Source organism: Anolis sagrei, chromosome 4 (assembly GCF_037176765.1).
Source record: "Anolis sagrei isolate rAnoSag1 chromosome 4, rAnoSag1.mat, whole genome shotgun sequence".
Classification (NCBI taxonomy): Eukaryota; Metazoa; Chordata; class Lepidosauria; order Squamata; family Dactyloidae; genus Anolis; species Anolis sagrei.
Window position 1 is genome coordinate 204,876,982 of NC_090024.1, and position 25,010 is coordinate 204,901,991.

General features: G+C 40.1%; 1 protein-coding gene across 9 annotated transcripts in view; it reads right to left on the reverse strand.

The window, feature by feature from the left end:
* The window catches only part of NAV1 (neuron navigator 1), a 340,794-nt gene that overhangs the window by 115,077 nt on the left and 200,707 nt on the right, over positions 1-25,010 (reverse strand). For all 9 annotated transcript variants that reach the window (XM_067468119.1, XM_067468118.1, XM_067468117.1 and 6 more), the window contains one exon: positions 16,800-16,902. In XM_067468119.1, coding sequence (XP_067324220.1) covers positions 16,800-16,902 — 103 coding nt within the window. The remainder of the gene's footprint in view (positions 1-16,799; positions 16,903-25,010) is intronic.

The following is a 25,010-nucleotide window of genomic DNA, read 5'->3' on the forward strand; positions in this document are numbered from 1 at the left end:
TAGTACTAGTTGTGCTACATTTTGTAGCAAGAACAATGAAATTATTTCAGTTACAAAACACATGCCTTCCTTCATTGCTATTTGGTATATGAGAGTTGGTTGTACAGGTATCTGTGACCCTCACTGTGTGGTTAGCAAGAAGATGATGCCATGTAATCAGTGGCATCACTAACCCTGGCGTCACGCAGTGCGATAACTCATGGTGTCACCCCAATGACTTCCTCCCATACCAGACCACACCAAAATATTCAAGCTAAAATATCAGAAAATTTGACTAAATTACCAAGCAGCAATTAAAACCACAGCACATGCATGTAGCATATGCAGATGAAACCAGATGATTTGAAGTATCATTGTAAATGGATAATAATGACCAAAGCATATGTACATTAGACAATTCAAAAAGTAAATTAGCATACTCTTAAACTGGTAGATACTTTTTTCTTGTGTCAGAAGCAGCTTGAGAAACTGCAAGTGGCTTCTGGTGTGAGAGAATTGGCCATCTGCAAGGACGTTGCCCAGGGGATGTCCGGATGATTGATGTTTTTCCATCCTTGTGGGAGGCTTCTTGCATGTCCCTGCTAGAGCTCCAGATGGGAGCTTACCCCATTCCCTGGATTCGAACCGCTGGCCTTTCAGTTGACGAGTCCTGCTGGCACAAGGTTTTAACCCACTGCGCCACCAGGGGCTCCCCTTGTAGATACTAATTCGGTATGTGTTAGCTAAAGCTAGGCTTAGAAAAAATGTTTTTGTGGTTATATCTAACCACCAGGATATTGCTATAAAATAATAAATTTCTGCTGAAACAATGCACAAAAAAAGATTACAGCAGTAATTTTGATCATTTCCTCTGATGGTTTCACCAGTACGGTTCGCAACTCCCTGTCATACATACATACCTACATTCCCAAGTGACATCATGGTCTGCAATTTTGGCAATGCTTGATCAGCTACTCCTTGAAATGAAAGGTGAACACACTGACAATGAACTTACAGCATTTGCTTCCGTTTGTATAAAGGCTGAGTGTATATCATCTTCTGATGTATTTTGTGCTTCTACCCTAATAGGTAATGTTTATTTACCTATTTTTTTTTCTCAAGTATTACGACAAAGAAAGAAGAAAAGGGAAAACAGAAAAGGGGGGGGGGAGGGGGAGGTGGAGTTATTGTTAGTAGATTAAACCATGACAGATATTAAATATGTGACCAAAAAGGAGGAATGGGGTTAAAGGGAAAAAATGTACAAAGTTTTCTTAATATCCTTATCAGAAAATGCATCTATTTCTTCATTTCAATTACAAGGACTATATAAAATATCAAAAAATTCCGTGTACCTACTATAGTAGTGGGAAGAGTGATGTTGTCACCAAACATTAAGCCCACTACCATATCTTCTTCTAGTATTATCTCACACTCTTCTAGTATCTTTTTTCATGGTTTGGGTCCAGCCTATCTTCATGATCACATCTTTCCCTAAGAACCTGCGCAAGCTCAAAGATTTGCTGGGGAGGCCCTTCTCTCACTCCCACCTTCATCTCAAGTGTAGGTCGGGATGAGGGAGGGGACTTCTTTAGTGGTGGCCCCCCGGATCTGGAACTCTCTCCCTGGGGAGATTAGAATAGCACCCACCCTGTCTACTTTCTGTAAAGACCTAAAAACATGATTGTTCCAATGTGCTTTTCATTAATCGGTTCACGCAATTAATTGGCCTTTTTAGCCATAATTTCTAGCCCTCTAGCCATAACCTCATTCTTGACTCTTGCACATTACTATTGTCTCTGTCCTGGAGCTGTGCTGTATTAATCTGACTTGGCCATTTTAGCCTTAATTTATCATCTACCTCTCAGACTTTACTATCAGCCCTTGTTCAGGCAGTTGTATTGCACAAGCCTTCCCTCATCCCTTAATTCAGGAGTGTGCATGATGCACAGCTACTGGTTGTTGTATGATGAATTATGTTTTTAATTATGTATTATGATGTTGTATATGTATTTTATTGTGTATACTTTAACTCTGTTTGAATGGGCTTAGTCCCCATGTAAGCCTCGCCTAGTCCCTTCAGGGAGATAGTGGCTGGATGCAAAAATAAAGTAGTAGTAGTAGTAGTAGTAGTAGTAGTAGTACTTCTTCTTCATTACTATTATTATATTTATATTTAAGTAGAATTCAATAACTATTACATATATCTCTAATATTTTATATTTATTAAGTTTATTTTAAACCATTTATCTAATTTTAACAATTACATAATATAGCTACAATTATAATTAAATTTGTTAGTAAATTTGTATTGAATATTAATAGGTAATTTTGAAAGAGAGCAAACAGCAGTTCTCTTTTCCCTACCCCAACACACATCCACTCAAGTCCAAATCCATTATACTGTACATGCTAAATCTATTATACATTATGTTCAGACTAGGTTTATAAAAGACTGTTGCTTTTTAATGGTCACTTGTGCACCTATCAAACAAAAGCTAAAATGTAGTCAGGGCAGATATGCACTTGCTCCTGCACATAGCAGCACATAAAGCACTTTGATTTATGCTTTACTTTATAGAGTACCCAACAATTTTAGAATTCAGATTTCCCTCCCAATCCAACTCACCATGACATAAAAACCAGGCCTGGTGCATAAAAATGCATGAAGGTATTATCAAAATAGCAGTAGAGCATGTTGTGTTTCCATTACAAACAAAGGCAGGCTTGGGAGTTAATGACCCTTGCTGATGCTCCAGCTCCCAGGCATGCCTTTCATTTAGATTCAATAAAAGCAGGAACTGGACATCAAATACAAAGCGATGATTAAAACCATCTCTGGAATGGATTCACAGCTCCGGAGAGATGGAGCTCAGCCTACAAAGCCCTGCAGACATAGATTTAATAATTTCATTGATGCACAAAAGTTGTCTTATTAAATGGAAATTAAATACGGATTTTTTTGTCCGTTCAATTTAGTGGGAAGTCTTGCCAATGTTCTACTTAGCATACCTTTAAGCCCATCCTCAATAGGAAAGCCCTTCCTCCCACACTTTGATCTGGCTCATCGGGAATGGCTGTTTGCTTTTTAGAATACCAGATTTTGCTGCCCAAGAGATGAATCCCACCACTTGAGGAAGATTCTATCTTTCACCTAAAAGTAGAACTCAGCTATTTATACCTTTTCAACCACATGGTTGACCTCCCAAAATTGATGTCCTCCAAATATCTAAATTACAATTATGGGAAAACATCAATGGGAGTTGAAATCAAACCATCTAGAGAGCACCAGACTGTGAAAGCTTGAACGTAAATATTATTTATTTTTAATTTAATTATTTAAATATTATTTAAATATTATTATTTAATGTAAATATTACTAGCAAATGTCCTAAAGGCAGTAAATTTCACCAGACTGTGGAAGCAAAAGCAAAATCAGTCCTGCTTAGTCCCCAGTGGTGCAATGGGTTAAATCCTTGTGCCAGCAGGGCTGATGACCAACAGGTCAGAGATTCAAATCCAGGGAGAGCAGGTTGAGCTTTCTCTGTCAGCTCCAGCTCCCCATGCGGGGACATGAGAGAAGCCTCCTACAAGGTTGGTAAAAACATCGAACATCCAGACATCCCCTGGGCAACGTCCTTGCAGATGGCCAATTCTCTCATACCAGAAGCAACTTACAGTTTCTCTAGTCACTCCTGACACACACACAAAAGTAGATGGATAGGAGACCGCCAATGACTCCCCTGAGTCCCCTTGGGGAGATAGGGTGGAATTCAAATAAAGTCTTATTATTACCAGGTGCTGCAGGCTGTATTTCAGAGGAAGTAATTGATATTCCTTGTCTAAGAAAACCCTATGAAACCCATGGGATTCCTGTAAGTCAACAGGCAACTTGAAGGTGCACACACATGTGCACGCACAGAGACACTGGGTCCATCTACACTACCATGATTCCATAGTATTGGGCAATGCAGTTAAAGTGTTGTCAAACTGCATTAAATCTACAGAGCAGATGCACACATTGAGTCTTATCTACATTACCATCTAAAATTGGTCACTAGCATTCCTTAAATTTAAAGACAATGTATGTGTCTCACACAGAAGTAAACAATTTGCTCATAGCAGGAGACAGATATGAATAAGCTTCTAGAGACGTGAAGGCCTAAAGGGAAAGCGGGCAAAAAGAATTGATGTAAACAAGCGGAACTGTTTTTTCCAAAGTGCTTTTTTCCCATAAAAGCAAGGAGAAAGGATTATGTGTTTTCTTTTAGAATGATGAATAAAATAAGACAAGGTGTTCACATTCCCCAAATCATTTCTAAATATTATGTAAGGGACTTTTTTTTAAAGACCATGTACAGTAGCAAATCATTACAATTCTTGGTTTGGTTTCCTTTATTAGTCCTTCTTATGGGAATGGGATTATTATGTTTGCTTGATGAAAAATGAGTGGAGACAATTTTCCCTTTTTTATTCATGTCTATGGTTTTATCTTGTTATTAGGATTTTCTTTCTGTGGATAAGGAGGGGGACATTGTTTTGCTTTTTTCCAAATTAGCAAAACCAGAGTTGCCTTATCATTCAGGCATTCCTAAGAGGACCTCACATCCTCAGAAGACCTTGCAACCTCTGAGGATGCCTGCCATAGATGCAGGTGAAACATCCGGAGATAATTCTGCTAGAACATGGTCATAGAGCCCAGAAAATCTACAACAACCCAGTGATTCCAGCCATGAAAGCTTTCAACAATGCATTATAGTTTGTTGTTCCATTTTTTATATTTTTAAAATGAATTTGTCATTATATTCTGAATAATGAACCCTTTAAGGAGCTCCTAGTGATGCAGCGGTTTAAACCGCTAAGCTGCTGAACTTGATGTCAAAAATGTCGGTGATTTTGAATCCGGGGAGAGGAATCAGCTCCCACTGTTAGCCCCAGCTTCTGCCAACCTCGTTTGAAAACATACAAATGTGAGTAGATCAATAGATACCATACCAACAGGAAGTTAACGGCACTCCATGCAATCATGCTGGTCACATGACCTTGGAGGTGCCTATGGACAATGCCAGCTCTTCGGCTTAGAAATGGGAGATGAGCACCACACCTCAGAGTCGGACATGACTGGACTTGCTGTCAGAGGGAGACCTTTATCTTAATGTACCGTTTAAATATAATTTTATCCCAGACAAAGGTATCTATGACAGCAAGTATAGGGGAGATTTGAACATTGGATTAGGATTCTGGAGATCAGGGTTCAGATCACTGGTCAACCATGAAAACTCATTAGGTGACCTTGGGCAAGTCACACTCTCTCAGCTCAGAGGAAATCAAAGGCAAACTCCATCTGAACAAATCTTAGCAAGAAAACTCTGTGACAGATTAACCTTAGGGTATTCATAGGTCAGAAATGACTTGAAGACTCACAACAACAACAACAACAACAACAACAACAACAACATCAACAACAACATATGTATGTATGTGTGTGTGTGTGTGTGTTTGTTTTAAATTCCTAAGAAGTAAAATTACTTTCAATCTGTATTGGTTTTCTTTTATAACTGCTAGCTTTGATATTTTAAAAAAATAGAATGAAAAATTATCATCATTTCTTTGCTCGTGTAGTTCTTGGTACTGTTGAAGATCTGTTACACATCTAAAATGATCTCATTAAATCTGAATGCATCAACAGAGTATAAAAATGTGCATGCTTTTTTCATCATGTCCCAATTATTCTCTCTTGCACTTTGGTTTTTACCATCCCCATGTCCAAACCTTGCACATGCCAAAGCTTATTCACTATTTTGTGAAGAACGGATTTACAGTGGACTCCTAGTGTCTACTGCAGCTTGATTCCAGGACACAAACACTCTGTGGATACCAAAATCCATGGATATCCAAGTTCTATTATATACAATGACATAGTAAAATGGCATCACTTATATATAACGGTAAAATCAAGGTTGTGTTGTGTTTTGTTTTGGGTTTTTTCAAGCCATGGGTGTCTAAATCTGTAGACACAGGATGTATGTATAGGTTGACTGCACTTTGGATTTCAAGACATTCCAGCATTATTGTGTGCCCCCTACTGTCTAAGACGCATACAGCACAAAATATTCAACATTTGTGTTTTGAAAGACATTCATGGCCGGAATCACTGGGTTGCTATGAGTTTTCTGGGCTGTATGGCCATGTTCCAGAAGCATTCTTTCCTGACGTTTCATCCACGTCTATGGCAGGCATCCTCAGAGGTTGTGAGGTCTGCTGCGAGTGGGGTTGATGTATCTGTGGAATGTCCAGACTGGGAGAAAGAACTCTTGTCTGTTTGAGACAAATGTGAATGTTGCAATTGGACACCTTGATTAGCATTGAATAGCCTTGCAGTTTCTGGCAATTTCCACTTAATAGGGAACACTGACTTCCAGCTCCAACTTAGTGAGTTGTTAAGACAAAACACACCATACTGTCCAGAACACAACACCATAACATGTAAAATGAAATGTTAGTTTTAGCAATGCAGCATAGGCAAGAACTGCCTATGTTATGTGATGGTCATGGCTGTGTACTCGTAGTTTCTGACTTATGGTGTTCGTAAGGTAAACCTATTATGGGTTTTCCATGCAAGATTCATGTTTCAAACTGTTTGAAAAGCCTGCCAAGGAGAGGTAGCAAATTTAACAAAACATTCCGCTCCCCAAATAGACATCATGTTTGTCTAATTATTTAAAGATATGCTAACTAATTAAAACCTATAACTCTTAATAACACAAAAAAATCAACTTCCTAGTGAACAATCAAGCCTTACTTTTATGGATTATAACTCCAGAATTGTCCACCTAGCATGGCAACTAGCTATGTAGACACCACCTTCTATGTATCATAAATAATGAACACAGAAGAAAGCTGACAGAAGAAAATCCTGTCGTTTGAAATGTGATGTTTGAGAAGAGTTATGTGGATACAGGAAACTGCTTAAAAAAACAACCAATGGGTCTCATTGCAAAGCAAGTTGAACTTTCACTAGAAGTGAAGACGAATAAGTTCAGGCTGTCATATTTTAGGCATATCTTGCGATGATGTGATTTACTGCTTGGTAAACAGAAAGTCCACTGTACTACAGGTGCATTGATTCAGTAGTTTCAAGTGTTGTGTCTTGGCGGTGAGTCCGTAGGTGACTGTAGAGAGCTATTCTTAATCCACATGTTCTTTCACAGTGAGGACACTGATTACCAGGTGGAAGGTGGTCCTGGTCAGGGTTGTCGTGAATCGTCTTCCTCTTGACATGTTTATCCTTTTCACCCTCCATTCATGCCTCTTTGAAATCCATAGTACTGTTGGTAAGAACTGACCTCCAGTGAGAATGCTTAAGGGCCAGGGTTTCCCAGTTCTCGGTGTCTATGCCACAGTTTTTAAGTTTGGCCTTAAGCCCATCTTTAAATCTTTTTTTCCTGTCTGCCATTTTCCATTCCATTGGGAGTACAGCAACTGTTTTGGGAGACAGTGATCAACATGGTCAGACAACATGGTCAGTCCAGCAAAGTTGATGGTGGAGGATCATCACTTCAATGCTGGTGGCTTTGCTTCTTCCAGCATGCTGACATTTGTCTGCCTGTCTTCCCAAGAGATTTGCAGGATTTTTCGGAGGCAGCACTGATGGAATTATTCCAGAAGTTGAGTGTGACATCTGCAGATAGTTCATATTTCGCAGGCATATAACAGGGTTGGAAAGACAATAGCTTTATAAACAAGCATCTTGGTCTTCCTATGAATGTCCCGATCCACAAACACTTTCTGCTTAATTCAAAAAAAAAAAAAAAGCCTGCACTCACAGAGCTCAAATGGTGTTGTATTTCAGTGTCAGTGTTGACTTTTGTGGAGAAGTGTCTGCCAAGGTAGTGGAAATGGTCGACATTTTCTAACATTGCACCATTAAACTGTATTTCATCCAACCTCTGCTTAAAAGCCTCTAAAGGAAGGAGCTCCCACCACACTCCCAAGGAAGAGAACTCCACTGTTGAATAGCTCTCACAGTCAGTTTGAAAAGCACGAGGAGGGAACTGATACCTGAGACTTATGAAAGTGCTTGATTCAGAGTTACTATAACTCAAAGCTGACTTGATGGCAAATTACAATTACAGAGACTGCATATTCCCTAAGCTCTGGCCTAGTAGTGGCTTTCCAGCGTCTCAAGTGGCCTTTCCTCCCCCCCCCCCCCCCCCCAGGCTTTTTCCATATAAAACAAGGGAAAGGAGCCAGTATACAGTTGGTTCTGCTAGTTTTCTACATACAGAGAGTTTTACATAATGAATTATTTAGAATGCCACCCATCCAACTCCAAAACATGTAGACTGAAATGGCAGAACACGTACACTCTTATAACTTGCTGTTTTTTTTAAATGTGATTTATGTCTAATTTTAGTGTATAATTGTAATTGTTTGTACAGGCATTGAATTTTTGCCATTACTTATGTATTGAGTCCCCCTCGGGGTGAGAAAAGCGGTATACAAATACTGTAAATAAATAAATAAATGTGCAGCTCTACCCTAAGCTTTAATGAGATCTAGCTTTGGAAGCATCTCAAACCATAAGGTGAAGGATAAGTCAAAAGTTGAACCATCATCAGGGTGTTGTCTCACTAAGCATACCCTTTGTTACATAGGCCTGTCTGATCTTTGCTTGCTTTTGACGCCCTATGATTTAGCTTCAAATCACAGACTGTATTCTTCTGCTACATGGTTTAATCTTTTAGCAAAAGTGTAGGTGTGGCAGATCATGCCTTAGTGCAATATGTTATTTTATGTACTGTATCCACACATCCAGTTGTTTCTTCTGTTAGAAGGAACTTCCTCAATGATTCTAGGCTACAAATAATGCTACATTATATCCTTCACTTATGGTTGGCTTAAACATGGGATGGGAAATATGTACCCCTCTAAATATTGTTGAAGAGCCATTTCTGTCATCCCGTACAGATTTGATGTAATCCAACAACAATACAGAGAGCCAAATGTTCCCATGATTTATATTGCCACTCAGGGCCCTTCCACACAGCCATATAACTCGGAATATCTAGGCAGAAAAATCCCACAATTTCTGTTTTGAACAGGGTTATCTGAGTCCACTCTCAGATAATGTGAGATTTTCTGCCTCGATATTCTGGCAATTAGGGCTGTGTGGAAGGGCCCTTAGGGTCATTCTACACTGCCAGAAAAAAACCTAGATTATCTGCTTTGAACTGGATTATATGACCCACGCCCCCCATACTGCAAGAGAGCGGATCTGCAATAGATACAAACACAGACAGCAACAATACACAATCCTTGTAGTTCATTACCAAATGAATAATCAAGGTTAACAAAGTCACAAAGCAATATGAAATAATACCCCCGGGATAAGCAACCAATTCTATAATGATTGCATTAAAAGACAGTTTACATCTCTTTTATTGAAGTCCACCAAACTATGAACATGGGCCTAATAGAAGGTGGGAACAGTTAGCTTTCAAGATATTATTGATTTGCAACTGCCATCAACCATAGCCAGCACAGACATCCCAAAACACCTGGAAAACCGCCCATTCATGTTTCCTGTTTCACAGCCATTGTCATGTATCTTTTGGATAGATGGTGGCAAGGTTGCAGCCCACTCTAATCCTGATCTCTGAGCATTTACCAGAACTGCTGGAGACAGCACACACAAAGCGATATGTCCAGGGGCTCCATTCAGCCATTCTAAAGAATACTCACAAGTCATGAGTGATATAATATCAAGGCAGACCAAGATGACACTCTGTGCTTGTACTTGTCACTGGATCACTTATGTCCAACCACCAATCAGACTCACTTGATTGAAAGGCAAAAGCTACAAACTATGATCCAACACTGTTATGATAATATTTAGCCCAGAACAGGTGGAAAGAACAGGTGTGTGTTTTTCTCTGGCACTTTTGAGAGTTCAGCATGGAAAAGCAGAGGCTCATCACACTGTTGGGAAGCAAGGAGTATGGAAATAATGAAATGCTTGTACAGCTCTCCTTACTTCTCCACAACTCAGACACCTTGCTCTGGTGTGCACAGTTTGTCCTGGCTTATGTCCATGCACCTGCTCTGCCAGTTGGTTTGGGGCCCCAGCCAGGCTTCATTGGCAGTCCTTTTGCATTTTTTGTACATGGTTGCTGTGGCTGGCATATCCATGGGATATATTGAATCTGCCTCTGTGCTTATTCTCTGTACTTCCTGTACAACCTGCTTCTGTGCCTTGCCTGGTGTACAAGACTCTGTTTTTCATGCAAGCTCTGCAAATTTCTTTACTATAAGAAACTGGACTTAGAATTCATCTTGATGAAAACTATGTAGTTTTGTGGAGGATAAATCTCAATTTTCGTGTGAGTAATGAAGAATTGAAACTGCACTGACAACACTGGCTATAATCTAAGAGAATAATATAGAGCTTAAATTCAATATTGCATGACTTCTTAAGCTTATATTGCTATACTTACAACCATTCAAAGTCATGACTCCAGTCCTTCCTGAATTACAATAATTCAAGACTAATCTTTAATATTTGTTCAACACAGAGTTCACTCACTTCCCTGTCATGTGTTTTAAAACACTGCATTCTACATAAATGCACTACAATCTGCAGCATGTCTACTAGGATAATTTCTAGGTTGTTGTGAATTTTCTGTGCTGTGTGGCCATGTGCTGTGTGACTTCACAACCTCTGAGAATGCCTGCCATAGATGCAGCTGAAACGTCAGGAGAGAATGCTTCGGGAACATGGCCACACAGCTCACAACCCAGTGGTTTTGGCCGTGAAAGCCTTTGACAATAGATCAATTTCTAACTTAATGGAACATATGATTCTTCTGTATGTCACATTATGCGTACTGCCTAGATGTGATTGTCAACTTCTTTTGTAATGTAAGGAGAACTCAATGGAGGACTGTGATAGGGGTGGGTAAGAAGGAGCTTCTGACATTGTAATCTAGCTGTATCTGGGGTCTCACACTTTTGCCCCATCTCTGACTTTGCCTAATTTATCTTAATCTAAAAGACCAACTCAACTCATCTTCAAGTAGATGGGTATAAACTTGTGTCTAATGGGGTTTGAAAACACCATTTCATGGCCACTGAAAGGAAGTGAAAGTAGCACTTTGGGGTACTTTAGTTTCTCCTGGACCTTTCTCATACTTCTAGTGGATCTACAAAGATTGGGGAACAGAGTGATGAATGAAGAAAATAGTCCAGTCTTGATACAACCCTAATACAATCTGAGATTAATAGTTCTAATGTTTGAGAGCAAAGAGATAGTGACAGGGAGACCTGTGGGAGTCATTTGTGCTATTTTTTGGTGTTGCTGGCATATGCAGTTTCTAAAACTATTCAATCTTTTCATTAAAATGAGAAAAAAGAACATGTGAGCTTTACAATAATCTTGAACTGACTTTGCAGAAAATGTACTGAAGATTCAAATAAAAGCCCTTCCACACAGCCATATGACCCAGAATATCAAGGCAGGAAATTGCATAACATCTGCTTTGAACAGGAATATAGAGCAGTGTGGAGTCAAATAACCCAGTTCCAAGCAGGTATTGTGGGATTTTCTGTCTTGATATTCTGGGTTATATGGCTGTGTGGAAGGCCCTATGAGATAGAAAACAGACGGGTCTGGTATGTGTTAACAAGAAAATGAACTGAAAGCAATGTCAGCAGCTGGAGAAAGAATAACTTAAGTCAATGTGTTTGATTATTGAATGTTGGGAAGTAGGCCATGTATCACTGGGTTAAGTAGCTAGATTGTTGGGCTTAGGGCAGGAGGTTCTAGATTCAGATAACTGTTCGACCATCAAGGTCACTTTGTGTCCAACCTACCCTTCTTCTCACAGATAACTCTAAGCAACCCAGATGAAAGGAAAGATAAGATGCTATGTATGAATGGGTGGAAACCTGATAGGCATGGGAACAAACACTCCAAGAAAGTCATATTACATTAACTAGTATTTAAGGAGACTTGATGTGAATCAAAGCCCTTACTTCAGTGTATTCTGAGCTGGCCATCCACAATTTTCCTATGGAGTTTCTGGTTTTTTTACCTTATTTCCCCATGTGGGTAGCCTAACTTTATCAATGTAAACCTTGAAACAAACAATGTAGATTTGCCTCAAGATGTCCTTTCCCTTGCTCCAAACTCTCCACATTCAGTGAAGCAAATCATCTGGAAGCACTCCAACCCTCCTCCCTTGCTGGATTTAGTGTTACAATGACTCATCTGGGTGGGGATCATCTGGCAGCTCCCAGCTTTCATGGACTCAGATAGGCAGCAATGGTCTCCCATTCTGCTACATCATGTAGCATCAACCAGAATGATTTGGGGGTGGGGACAAAGAAAACATATAAAAGTGGGGAGAGAAGAAGAGAAATCAGTGGAATGGAGGAGGGGGAATGCTGCATTTAGACAAGCAGCCTATCATTATATGCAGCTGGCTTAGTATTTATAAATTGTCCATACTCAGCATTAATCTTTAGGTTTATGAATAGTACAGTGATGCTTTTTCCAAGCACTTCTCACTCAATTACCTCCAGCCCAAGCTGGTGGTAAGAGGAGGCAAGAGGTGACTCTGTGGGAAATGCTCTGAACTTATTACTGTCAAAAACAGAAGTCTGATGCAAGGAAACTTGCCATCCCTATCTGTGTTCCTATGATTCTAAAAGACCCTGTTACATCTCCTCATTAGGTTCCCAGGACAAACTCACGATGTGGTTTAAAATCTCAGCAAGAGCCAGAACTAAGCAGAGGTAAACAAAGAGTGAGTCTATTCCTCTCCTTCCCTGGAACGAAGTGACTGACAGTCCGATCACAAATTCCATGTACTCATTCCCTCAAGCAAATTCTGTGAGGTTGGGGAATGAGCTCACCTTGCCAGTCCAATCCTCCCCATCCACTCTCCAACAACTCAATTACAATGAGAGAGAGAGTGAGAGAGAGGGAGAGACCATAACGTGGTTTGCTAAGTGGAGGTCCAAAAAGCAGCTGTCTTTCCATTAGCTCATTTGGTCAGTAGAAAGCCATGGGGAACCTTCTATTACAGAGAGGTTGCTGCCAATGCCCTGGTCTGAAGAATGAAGGCAAGGGTCAAAACTAAGGCTTCGATTTCTACAATGTGCTGCTCTTTCCCTTAAAGGAACAGGGACCATTGTGAAATAAAGTAATGCATCTCTCTCGGTATATACTCACCTCACAGCAAACTTCACAAAAAGAGCAAAAAAAAAACTAACCTTACTACTAAGGCAGAGAGGAATTTAGGAGCACCTTTGGGACTATTTTAAAACAATTAGTTATGAGGTGCTATCTCTTTAAATAACGTAATTAATGCTACCAGGCATTTGAAAGAATTGTCGAAGGCTTTCATGGCAGGAATCACTGGGTTGTTGTAGGTTTTTTCGGGCTATATGGCCATGTTCTAGAGGCATTCTCAGAGGACCTCACTTCCTCTGAGGATGCTTGCCATAGCTCGGTGCAACTTACGTAAGGCCGAGCCCACAATACATCAATACAAACAATAACAACAACAATACAAAGCAGTTAAAATAAATCTCAAACACAAATAGCATAAACAGTGACAATAGCACAACGCACATTGAAAATCTATGGCTGGGCCAAATGTAATTAAAATTTAAAATAATGCTGGGTATGAACAAGATAGGGAGGTGGGGCGTTGGTGGGAACATACAAACAATTCTAAATCAGTATAAGGTGCTTTAGAGGACATAGTGCTAAGGGTTCATTATTCTGGGAAGGCACACTGGAATAACCACGTTTTCAAACTCCTCCTAAAGATTGCCAGAGATGGGGCATGCCTGATGTCCTTGGGAAGTGAGTTCCAGAGTCGAGGGGCCACCATAGAGAAGGCCCTCTCTCTCGTCCCCGCCAGTCGTGCTTGCGATGCAGGCGGGAGCGTGAGCAAGGCCTCTCCAGATGATCGAAGAGATTGTGTGGTTTTGTACACAGAAATGTGGTCACGCAGGTAGGCAGGTCCTAGAATGCCTCTAGAACATGGCCATATAGCCTGAAAAAACCTACAACACATTTGAAATAATTCTTTGAAATACAAAGGTCATCTATCACCTAAAACACAAGATTTTATGTGAGGAAGTCTCAAATCAAATCCAGTTTTCCCTCTAGATAAACCCTCAGAATTCCTGTCTTCCAGATTCCACTCTAGGTATTCTGAATTATATGTCCATTCCATCATATTAATCATGCTAATCATTCTCTCAGGATGCCCAGGATTTCTTTTTAAAAAGCAATTCAAAAAAATCAATACATCAAATGATTAAAGGAATTACAGCAATTCCACATGAACAAACAGGAGAACAGTGCAGTGGAAACTGGTATATAAAAGTTTTACTTAAAAAAGGACCATCTAACAGTTTATAGTCTGGACCATGCCTTGAGCAAGTGCTGAAAAGACAGAAATAAAAGGTAAGGGAAATATCATTCTGTATATGGACAATATATATGGACTCATTTTACTAAGAGTTCCCTCAAGTGTTGGTTGTTGCAAATGACAGTCATATCTGAGATTTAGCAAATCCTTATAGAAGAAAGAAAAGGGTGAAGCAACAGAACTGTGGAATTTACATAAATCAGAAGTCAAAAACCAGGTTAAACTTTTAACCTGATGACATTCAACTTTGTTTTTATTCAAAGTGATAATAAGTGGATAAGGTGTTTCTCCCTGCTGAAGAGATGATCCAGCAAGGAGAATTATTTAGCTAAGGTTAGGGCAGCTAGCACTGGGCTTATGCAAAGAAACCACTGTGCTATTTCATCAGAAGCATAACCTTTTTCCCAGTTCCGTTCAATATGACATATGATGTATGCTTCTTAGGAAAGCATGTCTTGGCTACCACAGTTAGGATACATCCTAACTGTTGTATAATGATATTAAGAGGATAGTCAAAGTAAGAGAGAAAGATCAGCCAACCTACTTAAAGTACCTTGTGGTTGTTGTTATAAGTGAGCAGTGTCAGCTTTTCTGTCTATTGTTGTGAGGAAGGGCAGGGCTTGCTTAGTATATAAAATTGTTACTTCTAATTAGTATTGCTCATTAACTGTTACTTTTTAAATGAACCATTAATGTTACTAATTGTTCATTACAAAACGTTACTTGTTTCATTACTTAAAAAACAAAAATAGTTTTTAAAAAAACCCCAAAGAGGGTTTTGTTTGGGTTTTTTTAAAAAAAAAAGTTTTAGGAATGGCAACTAATTTTACATGTTACTATGTTTCAGAAGTATCATTACCTTTGATATCATTATTATTATTTTCTAAAAAGGAAATGTTGATTTATTCTCACTGCTCTGTTTTAGATATTCTTCCAAAATATTTACCAATGAATATTGTGCAGGTGGTGTTATAGTTGAATTCTGTTACAGTTGTAAAACAGCAATTCAGAAAACTAAGTACAGAATTTTAAACAAAGAAATATGTGGGATTCACCATGGTCAAGCAGAGACTTAAATCCTAGTCTCCAGAGTCCTAGTCTAATGCTCAAACTTATGCTTTAGTGACTTTTATAATAGAACAGTGGTTCTCAACCTGTGGGTCCCCAGGTGTTTTGGCCTACGACTCCCAAAAATCCCAGTTTACCAGCTGTTGGAATTTCTGGGAGTTGAAGGCCAAAACATCTGGGGGCCCACAGACTGAGAACCACTGTAATAGAAAGTAGTAAGCATGTGTTTGTGTGGAAAGGACCTATGGGTTTTAGTTTATAAGTCAGCAATGTGATGCACAAGTCAAAAAAGGCCAACGCAGATCTAAGCAGCATCAACAAAAGAATAGTGTCCACACCAATGGATAGAATAGTCTCACTCTATTTTGATTTGTCAGACCTCCCAAGCTTGTTTTCAGGTACTCCAGAGACTTTGGACCTCATCACATGGATAAGATCCAGCATTGTGATTTGTCAGCCTCTGTAGTGAATCAGGGTGGCAGCAGGACAATCCCAACACCCCAGCTGGCAGCTGACACTCCCCCACCTTATGTGGGGAAGCATTGCCATGTGGTTTGATCCTGCAGTAGCTCCTATGTTCCTAATGGAACTCAGGGAGGTTACTATGTTGGTGGTGCAGTGTCCTACAACTCTGTCTCCCCCCCACTCCCAGTTCACTCACAGAGCCCTGCCAGAATTCAGCTTACATCACCTGATGGGCAGCATGGGACTCCATGAATGAACTGGGGCAGAAGAATTATAAGATGCTTAATTTTTCACATGTGATGAGGTCATAGAGCACAAACCAATGGACACAAATAGCAAGGAAGGAGATGGAGCCTAAACATAAAAAGAAGACCTGTCTCACAGTGGAATAGACTACATCTGGCAGTATTCAGACCCGAGTGGTGGGGAGGAGGCAGAAACTAAAAAAAACTAAAATCATGGTTTTGGAACCAGGCCTTTGGTGAGTGAGCACAGCAGCACAAGGGTCTTCAAACTCGACTATACGACTGTTATAATTTGGAAATTGCTATGTGATGTAATTGGAAATGGCTATGTGATGTGATTATTTGACCAATGTTATTATTTTTAAAGTTTATATATTCATGGTTTTATATTGTCTATTGAGATTGTGGCACTGAGTGGTTGCCTATGTTAGCCGCTCCGAGCCCCTAATGAGAAGGGCAGGGTAGAAATTCTATAAATAAATAAATAAACTGCTCAGCATGGAATGTGCAGGTCTTTCTGGTGCAATCAGAATGATGTTTTCAAACCCCCATGTGTTAGATCAGCTTCTGTGGTGATGAATAAGGGTAAACTCACCTGTGAGTTACTTGGGAGCCCCGCAAGCTAGACATCGTCTCTTCCAGGTTCTGCCGAAGGTCAAGGACATTCTGCACTGTTCTCTTTCTCTGCGATTCAGGATCTGTTGGAAGAAAAATATGTTATTTTGATTGGGAATTGTGAAATAAAAATACAACACTCAATATTACTGCTTGTTCCCATCCAACTACAGGATCTATGTTTCTCTTAATGTTTCACAGGTATGTTTTGTTAGCCTAACTCCTACATTTTTCTTTCCCCTTCCATTCACTCTGTATGCATATGTGTGTGTACAAATTCTCTGCTAAATTCAATTTGATCAGGATGGGAAATTAAGAGACCACAAATTTGCAATAGTAATCATAATGGGATTCTAAACCCACCTCATTTTAACAACAAAGTTATCTATAAAGTGTTGGCTGGAAGCTAGAAACAAGATGACTGGAAAAACTTTAACTGTTCCCAAACTAGGATATTTTTCACCACTTTTGTTGTTGTTGTTGTTGTTGTTGTTGTTGTTGTTGTTGTTGCTGCTGCTGCTGCTGCTGCTGCTGCTGCTGCTACTGCTGCTGTATGGCTTCAAATGGTTTTCAAATTATGGCAGCCCTAGCACAGGATTTCCTTGGCAAGATTTGTTCAGATAGGGGGTTGCCTATCGCTTTCTCTGAGACTGATACAGTATGACTTGCCCAGGGTACCCACATATCTTCCAACATTCAGATCAAAATCATGTGACCAAACAAGATGACAAAGTTTATTTATGAGAAAGAATAAACAAGCTAGGAGAGGTTGCAGCAGCTTGCTTTTCTCTTAGACTTCTGGGAAGGACAAAATTTTGCTCTTCCTGTCCCTTCCTTGCACTGTACAAATTACTATTACACTGGCCCGTAGCCAGGATTTCGTTTCGGGGGGGGGGGGGGCTGAATTTTTTTCGGGGGGGGGCTGAGTTTCGGGGGGCTGAGTCTGAGTAAAAGAGGGTCTAGCCTAGCAAACCTTTTGTATCATTACCCCAATACCCCCATGCATATGGGATATATTGAGTATGGTGATCAGATCATGATATGAATAAACATAACAGTTTAAATAATGCATCAGTAAGGCCTTTTTGCGAACCACCATGAGAATTTCAGGGGGGGGGTGAAGCCCTTCGAGCCCCTCCACCCCGCCCCCCCCCCCCCGGCTACATGCCTGCTATTACACTTTGAATTCAATTTGCAGCAATAAAAGTATGCAGAGGACCAAGGGGGAGGGGGGATAAAGGGTGTACAAAGAAGCTAGGACATGTTAAAAAGTGGGACAATAGAAGCCCTGCCAAATTAGGTCAGCTGAAGAATATGCACTTATCTTAGGGTATTGTCAGAATCTTTGCCCCATTTCTTCATCAGTTCTATTTCACTGCAAATATCTGTGCCACTTTCTACACAACAATAATTAATATATTTCTCTAAGGCCCCTTCTACACAGCCATATAATCCAAATTCCAACAATCCACATTATCTGCTTTGAACTAAATTATATGAGTCTACACTACTACAGAATCCAGTTCAAAGCAGATAGTCTGGATTTTATATGACAGTGTAGAAAGGGCTTAAGTGTGAGGAACCTCTCTGGGAGCTTGAGTATTTCTTTTCTGCTCCTTTAGCCAATGAGAAAATATTGGATCTGGATAAATAAAGTCTGTAAGTGCTTTGAATGCAAATTTCATTCTTACATGCATGAATACATAATTTGAGGAATGTTATCCATACCCCACAAGAATATGAGTTTTTCAGAATCTTGTAGAGCTATTCATACTTCAGGACCTTGCTGTGAAAACTGCATTTGATCAAAAATGCACATAGCATCATTGTGCTGAAACACAGTATTTTTACACTGGGATAGCAAAAAGGAGTGAGCAAAAAAAATACTGTAGAATAAACATTTTATGTGCTGCCCAAACCACATTTTTCTGTATAGAAAAAAAAAACCACATGCATTTTGCACAATTAAATACATCTCCGAGTACAAAGAATCTTCTGGCTGTTCTTTTTAATGATAGTCTGAATATCAAAATACACTTTTCCATTGAGGTTGTGAATATTATTTACTATTTTTGAATTGTAAGTAAACACAGGCACTTTGTAATAAAAGATGGGCAAAGTATGGGTTCAGGAAAATCCTTTCTGAACAGGAAGTGCATCAAAAGTGAGTTTTAGGTCACTTTTGTGGCGGAAAAGTCTTCTTCCGGACCTAAAACAATCCAACAGGCAATGATCCAAATGCCTGCATGTCTCCCATAGGGTGTTTAGGGGCAAAAATATTCTTTCATACACTTTTACAAAAAACATCTGTTACTAAGGAGTCTAAAAGTGCAACAAGCCAATTTAAAAAATCAGTAATGAAATTTTATTATCCACAATGTTCCAGTTACTCTACAAAAAAAGCAACAGAATGCTGTCATCTTCTACAACAGTGGTAGTCCAACTGTATTATCAAGAATCTAGGAGCTTCCTGAGAAATTAATAGGGATTGATCAACTCCTAAAAAGACATTTGTCCACCACTACTTATCTTTATCTGAACCATGCAGCAGCTGGAAACTATTGCTGTTTTCTAACATGTAATGATAACAAAGGCCCACCAAACCGGGCCAGCATTCTGTATCAAACAGCTGTGCCCTTTAGAATGCTTTCCAGCATCTTCTGTAAAAACAAACTAAATGCAGCTGAATATATATCTGCGGTAATCATGGGGTGGGAATCTCAGGTAAGAAGCAAAAAAGAAAACAATTGGTGGTAAATGCAGAATAGTTTTTTCCCATTTCTAATACTGAATTGCAACTGAGGGGCTAGAAACTGGATAGTTGGGCAAGAGAAAAGAATTTTATATTCCTCATTTCCATGCCTATTTTACTTCTTAAAATAAACTGGCCAATGATGTGATGTGGTACCAAAAAAAGCCAATGGGATTTTGACCTGCATCAATAGGAGTATAGTGTCTAGGTCCAGGGAAGTCATGCCACCCCTCTATTCTGCCTTGGTCAGACCACACCTGGAATAGTGTGTCAAGGGTCTGGAGAACAATCCCTGTGAGGAGTGGCTTAAAGAGCTGGGTATGTTTAGCCTGAAGAAGAGAAAGCTTAGAGGAGACATGATAGCCATGTATAAATAAGTGAGGGGAAGTCATAGGGAGGAGGGAGGGAGCTTGTTTTCTGGTGCCCTGGAAACTAGGACACGGAACAATGGCTTCAAACTACAAGAAAGGAGATTCCATCTGAACATTAGGAAGAACTTCCTGACTGTGAGAGCCATTCAGCAGTGGAACTCTCTCCCCCAGAGTGAGGTGGAGGCTCCTTCTTTGGAAGCTTTTAAACAGAGGCTGGATGACCATCTGTCCGGGGTGCTTTGAATGCAATATTCCTGCTTCTTGGCAGGGGGTTGGACTGGATGGCCCATGAGGTCTCTTCCAATTCTATAATCCTATGACTCTATGTCCAAAATTCCCACTCTTCTTATTGCTGTGGCAAATTCAGGGCTTAAAGTATATGGATCCAGTATGTTGACTCTTGTTTGGTCCTAACCGATGGGGTTCTGCTGCAAATCTTCAGGAAATTTTCAACAGTTAAGCAATATAGAAATATTTTTGACAGACAGAAAACAGGCAAACCCCTTATCTTTAGACTCATAGAGACTTAAAGCTATGAAGATATTTCAAGGAAGCTGGATCCAACATACATGGGCAAGATTTAAGGGGGCAGCATGCTGAATTGCTAAAAAGGGGATTTACAAGATAGTTGTGGAGTCTCACACCAGATTAGGAAACAAATATGATATGAATCCTTTTCTCCAAATTAGTTTCCACTCCTGAATGCTTTGATTTTGGCATGCACAGTGTAAGCCACATGAGCACACATAGACAAATATCAGGATCAGAGTTTGAAGAAAAGTACTTTTGGGGGGATTATAACACCCCAGAGGCCTGTGGAATATGCTCTCCAGAGAAATTAGGTTAATTCCATCCCTCTTTTCCTTTAGGAAGAAGATCAAATCATGGTTTTGGGACCAGACATTCAGGTAACAGACTTGACAGCATTTGCAATGTTTTGAGAACTTATTATGGACAGGCTTTGGACTGGGTCGTTGGTCGCTGTATTGAACTCGGATAGGGCTATATGGTTGATAATAATGTTTTAAATGCATTTTAAACTACTCTTTTTATCTACTCTGTAATATCATGTTGTATTGTGTTTTTGTATGTGTGGCATCGAATTGTTGACATTGTAAGCTACCCTGAGTCCCCCCTTGGGGGTTGAAAAGGATGGGATACAAATGTTTCAAATAATAAATAAACAATAAATGATGGATAAAGAAAACTGTGAATTGTAGCTCAAATGAATAAGCCTAAAAAGACCGCCTCATTTCATATAAGTCCACCTAGAACCTGAGATCTTCAACAAAGGCCCTGTTATGTGTTTTACCAGGAGTGGCCAGGTGAGTACATGTGTCAGGGCTCTATCTGTAGTGGCACCTCATCTGTAAAACACCCTCCCAAGGGAAGTCAGGCTGGCTTCATTCTTCTATCATTCAGCTGGCAGCTAAGAATGTGTTCTTTCAAACAATATTGAGTCCTAAAGGTAAAGGAAAAGGTTTTCCCTGACATTAAGTCTAGCCATCCAACTCTGGGGGATGGTGCTCATTTACATTTCTAAGATGAAGAGCCGCCATTGTCGGTAGATGCGTCCTATGTCATATGGCCAACATGACTGAAGGGAGCGCCGTTACCTTCCTACCAAAATGGTACCTACTGATCTACTCATATTTGCATGTTTTTGAATTGCTAGGTTGGAAGAAGCTGGGTCTAACAGCGGGATCTCACCTGCTCTCTTGAATCAACCCACCAACCTTTTGGCTAGCAAGTTCAGAAGCTCAGTGGTTTAACCTGCTGTGCCAGGAAAGGGCCCTAAAACAAGGGTGCATTTTCTGATTGGTTTTTTTGATGTGTGTGTTTCACTGTTGTTTTTTTAAAGTAGTTTTAACTTGCTTTTAAATGTTTTATTTATTTTTGTTTCTTTTTAATTGCTATACAGTGCATTGTGAACATTCTGATGGGCAAATCCAAGCAGCATGGAACTTTTCCCTAGTGCTAAGTTCCAGATGTGGTAGATTGGAGAGTAGTTTAAACCACAAAAATGATCTCTAAAGTGACTTGGATTATTACTTCTGGAAAAATACAATAAATACTTTCTTTGTGTGTGTCATAAACCTCAAGGGAGGGGTGTAGCATAGCCACGTGGCTGTAGTGCTGCCTCCCTTTGCCATGTCTCAACTGGCACAAGATAGCCCCACAGGATCCTAAATTTCTGCAGATTCCCATTCATCGTCGATCTGAGAGGAAAGGATTCATATACAGCATCTGAAAAACCTTTGAAAAACAGTTTTAATCCTAGCTTGAGGACATATGGTGGGAACCATGGAGGAAAAGAACTTGTGACAAAGGGGGAGGGAGGCTTTAAAAAATAAAACAGGAGCCTTAAAGGAAATTCTGGGAAAGAAGCCATTTGATTGAAACCAGATGAATGGCAGCAGTTGATACACTCAGCAGCAGGTAGGTTCATTCCCTGGCTCAATATGAGCAACCACTAGTGCTACTGCTCTCAGAAATGCCAGCCTGGCCTTGCACTCAAGAGCTTGGAATTGGCTCCTCAATCTGAAAGATACATGCGTTTGCCAAGAGAACAGAGCAGGGTAGAGCTTCCCCAGCTATGGGTAGGGCAGTCTCTCCATGCATGCCAAAGCAGCACTTACTGGTACAGTCTCTTCTGCATCAAGAGAATACATTCAAAGTAAAGAGTTAAAAGACAACTACAAAGAGCAAGGTTTAGGAAAAGAAGATTTAAGATTCCAAAACGAAGAAGCAAGGGTTTGTTTATTATTGCTGGAAGGCAATGGCAATTGAATGCGATGCTCCACAGCATCCCAGCCTCTAGCAGTGGGACAGACAACTCAGGTCTGAGGAATTATTTGGAGCTATTGGGACCCTAACATTTGGAGCCACAACATAGTCACCATATTCAAGAATGCTTTCCCCCTTACTTTTGACCTTCATGTGCCAAACTGAAGTCATTGAACTTTCAAGTATTTTACTACACACCTACTCAATAAACATAGGTGCTTCTTCATGATAATATCTCACTGGACAGAAGGTTCCCTTCTCCTACTACAATTGCAGAATTGTGCCACCCCAAACACACATATATACATTATACATACGCACAGGTGCACATACAATTGGACTATTCTTCCTGGAGCTGCCAACCTATGGGTTAAACCAAACTCTCTAGACCAGTGGTTCTCACCCTGTGGGTCCCCAGATGTTTTGGCTTACAACTCCCAGAAATCCCAGACAGTTTACCAGCTGTTAGGATTTCTGGGAGTTGAAGGCCAAAACATCTGGGGACCCACACGTTGAGAACCAGTGCTCTAGACCAACCTATTTAAATGCTGTTGTCACTGGGTTGCTGTGAGGTTTTTTTGGGCTGTATGGCCATGTTCTACCAGAAGAGACTTCTGCTGGAACATGGCCATACAACCCAAAAAACTGACAGCAACATAGTGATTTTGGCCATGGAAGCCTTCGATAATTTGCTCTTGTCTCTGTTTGCCAAAGTCTTGTCCCTTCCCAAGGCAAAGAAGTCTGGGTAGCAAAAGAGCTGCACTCTCCAGAAGCCTTGAACCACACGGGCAGATTGTGGGGAAAAAAAACGATGTGTGTTCAAGCACTTTTGCACTTAGCTGAGTCCTAAAGGTGAATGAATATGGTTCCCCTCTTTTTTCCATATGGGAAAGATAACTGAGGGAGGGAAGAAAATAGCTCCACAACTAAGCTTTTCCAGCTGGTACTTCAGTTGAGGACCCAACAATAGTGGGATTCAATGCCTTCTGAAATAATCCAACCCATGATGGTTGGACTCAGAGCAATGTGCTCATATTACAGGAAAGGAGATTCCACCTCAATATTAGGAAGATCTTCCTGACTGTAAGAGCTGTTCAGCAGTGGAACTCATTGCCTCAGAGTGTGGTGGAAGCTCCTTCCTTGGACGCTTTTAAACAGTGGCTCAAAGGCCATCTGTCAGGGGTACTTTGATTGTACATTTCCTGCATGGCAGGGGGTTGGACTAGATGGCCCATGCAGTCTCTTCCAATGCTATGATTCTAAGTCTTCAGGAGTAGGAATCTGCTTATCCACTACACCCCTCAGTAGGTAAGAAACTTTGGTCTGTGGATCACTTCAGTGAAAATAATAAAATATAAAAATGGCTGGCACAGATAATTTTTGGGCCATGAAATGAAGAAGTTTAACCCTCTCTTTTCTGCAATCTGTTTCCCCACTCTGACATGAAATTAAGTTCAATGAGCAAGAGTAATCCTACTTATTATATTCCATACCAGTCCTTATTAAATGTAAAATAAGCCTTCCCTCATTAAAACTAGTTACCAACCAGCCCTAAAGGAAGTCAGAATTATCACATTCCAGAAAATCTGACCTACTTGGTATTATCAAGATGCCACTTTCGCCTAATTCCAAGGCAACTTTTCGACAACATTTGCATTGCATAATTATAATCTTGAACTTTTGCAAGAGCTGCAAACCATTGAAAATGACAAGAGCAATGAATACACAGGTCTTGGAGAATAGGTTGATTTAGTTATGCATTTGTGGTTTTAGTTACCAAGTACTTCACAATGGAGTTAAAATAGAGTTGTCTGGAATAAATTATACACCATACAACTCTTTCTATGGAGCAGTTGAAGAATGAATAGTTTGAGGGTGGCAGCAGGAGGAGGAATTACACAATTCTAATACATAAACCTAAATGTACATTCAATCTAGAAACAGAGTTTGAAGCATTATTTGGTCTTTCAGTATCACAACCAGAAGCCATGTCCTGTCCCATCCATCATGCCCTAATTTGTAAAATATATGACCAGCACATCCCATCCTGTCCCACCCTCCATTCTATTTAATATCCAGATTAAGTCAGTCGGTGAAGCATTTGGGAGCTGGGTGTCATCAACTGATGAAGTTAAGCTCTATGGGCCCTTCTACACAGCCATATAACCCAGAATATCAAGACAGATAATCCACAAGATCTGCCTTGAACTGGATTATCTGAGTCCACATTGCCATATAATCCAGTTCATTGTGGATTTTATACAGCTGTGTGGAATGGGCC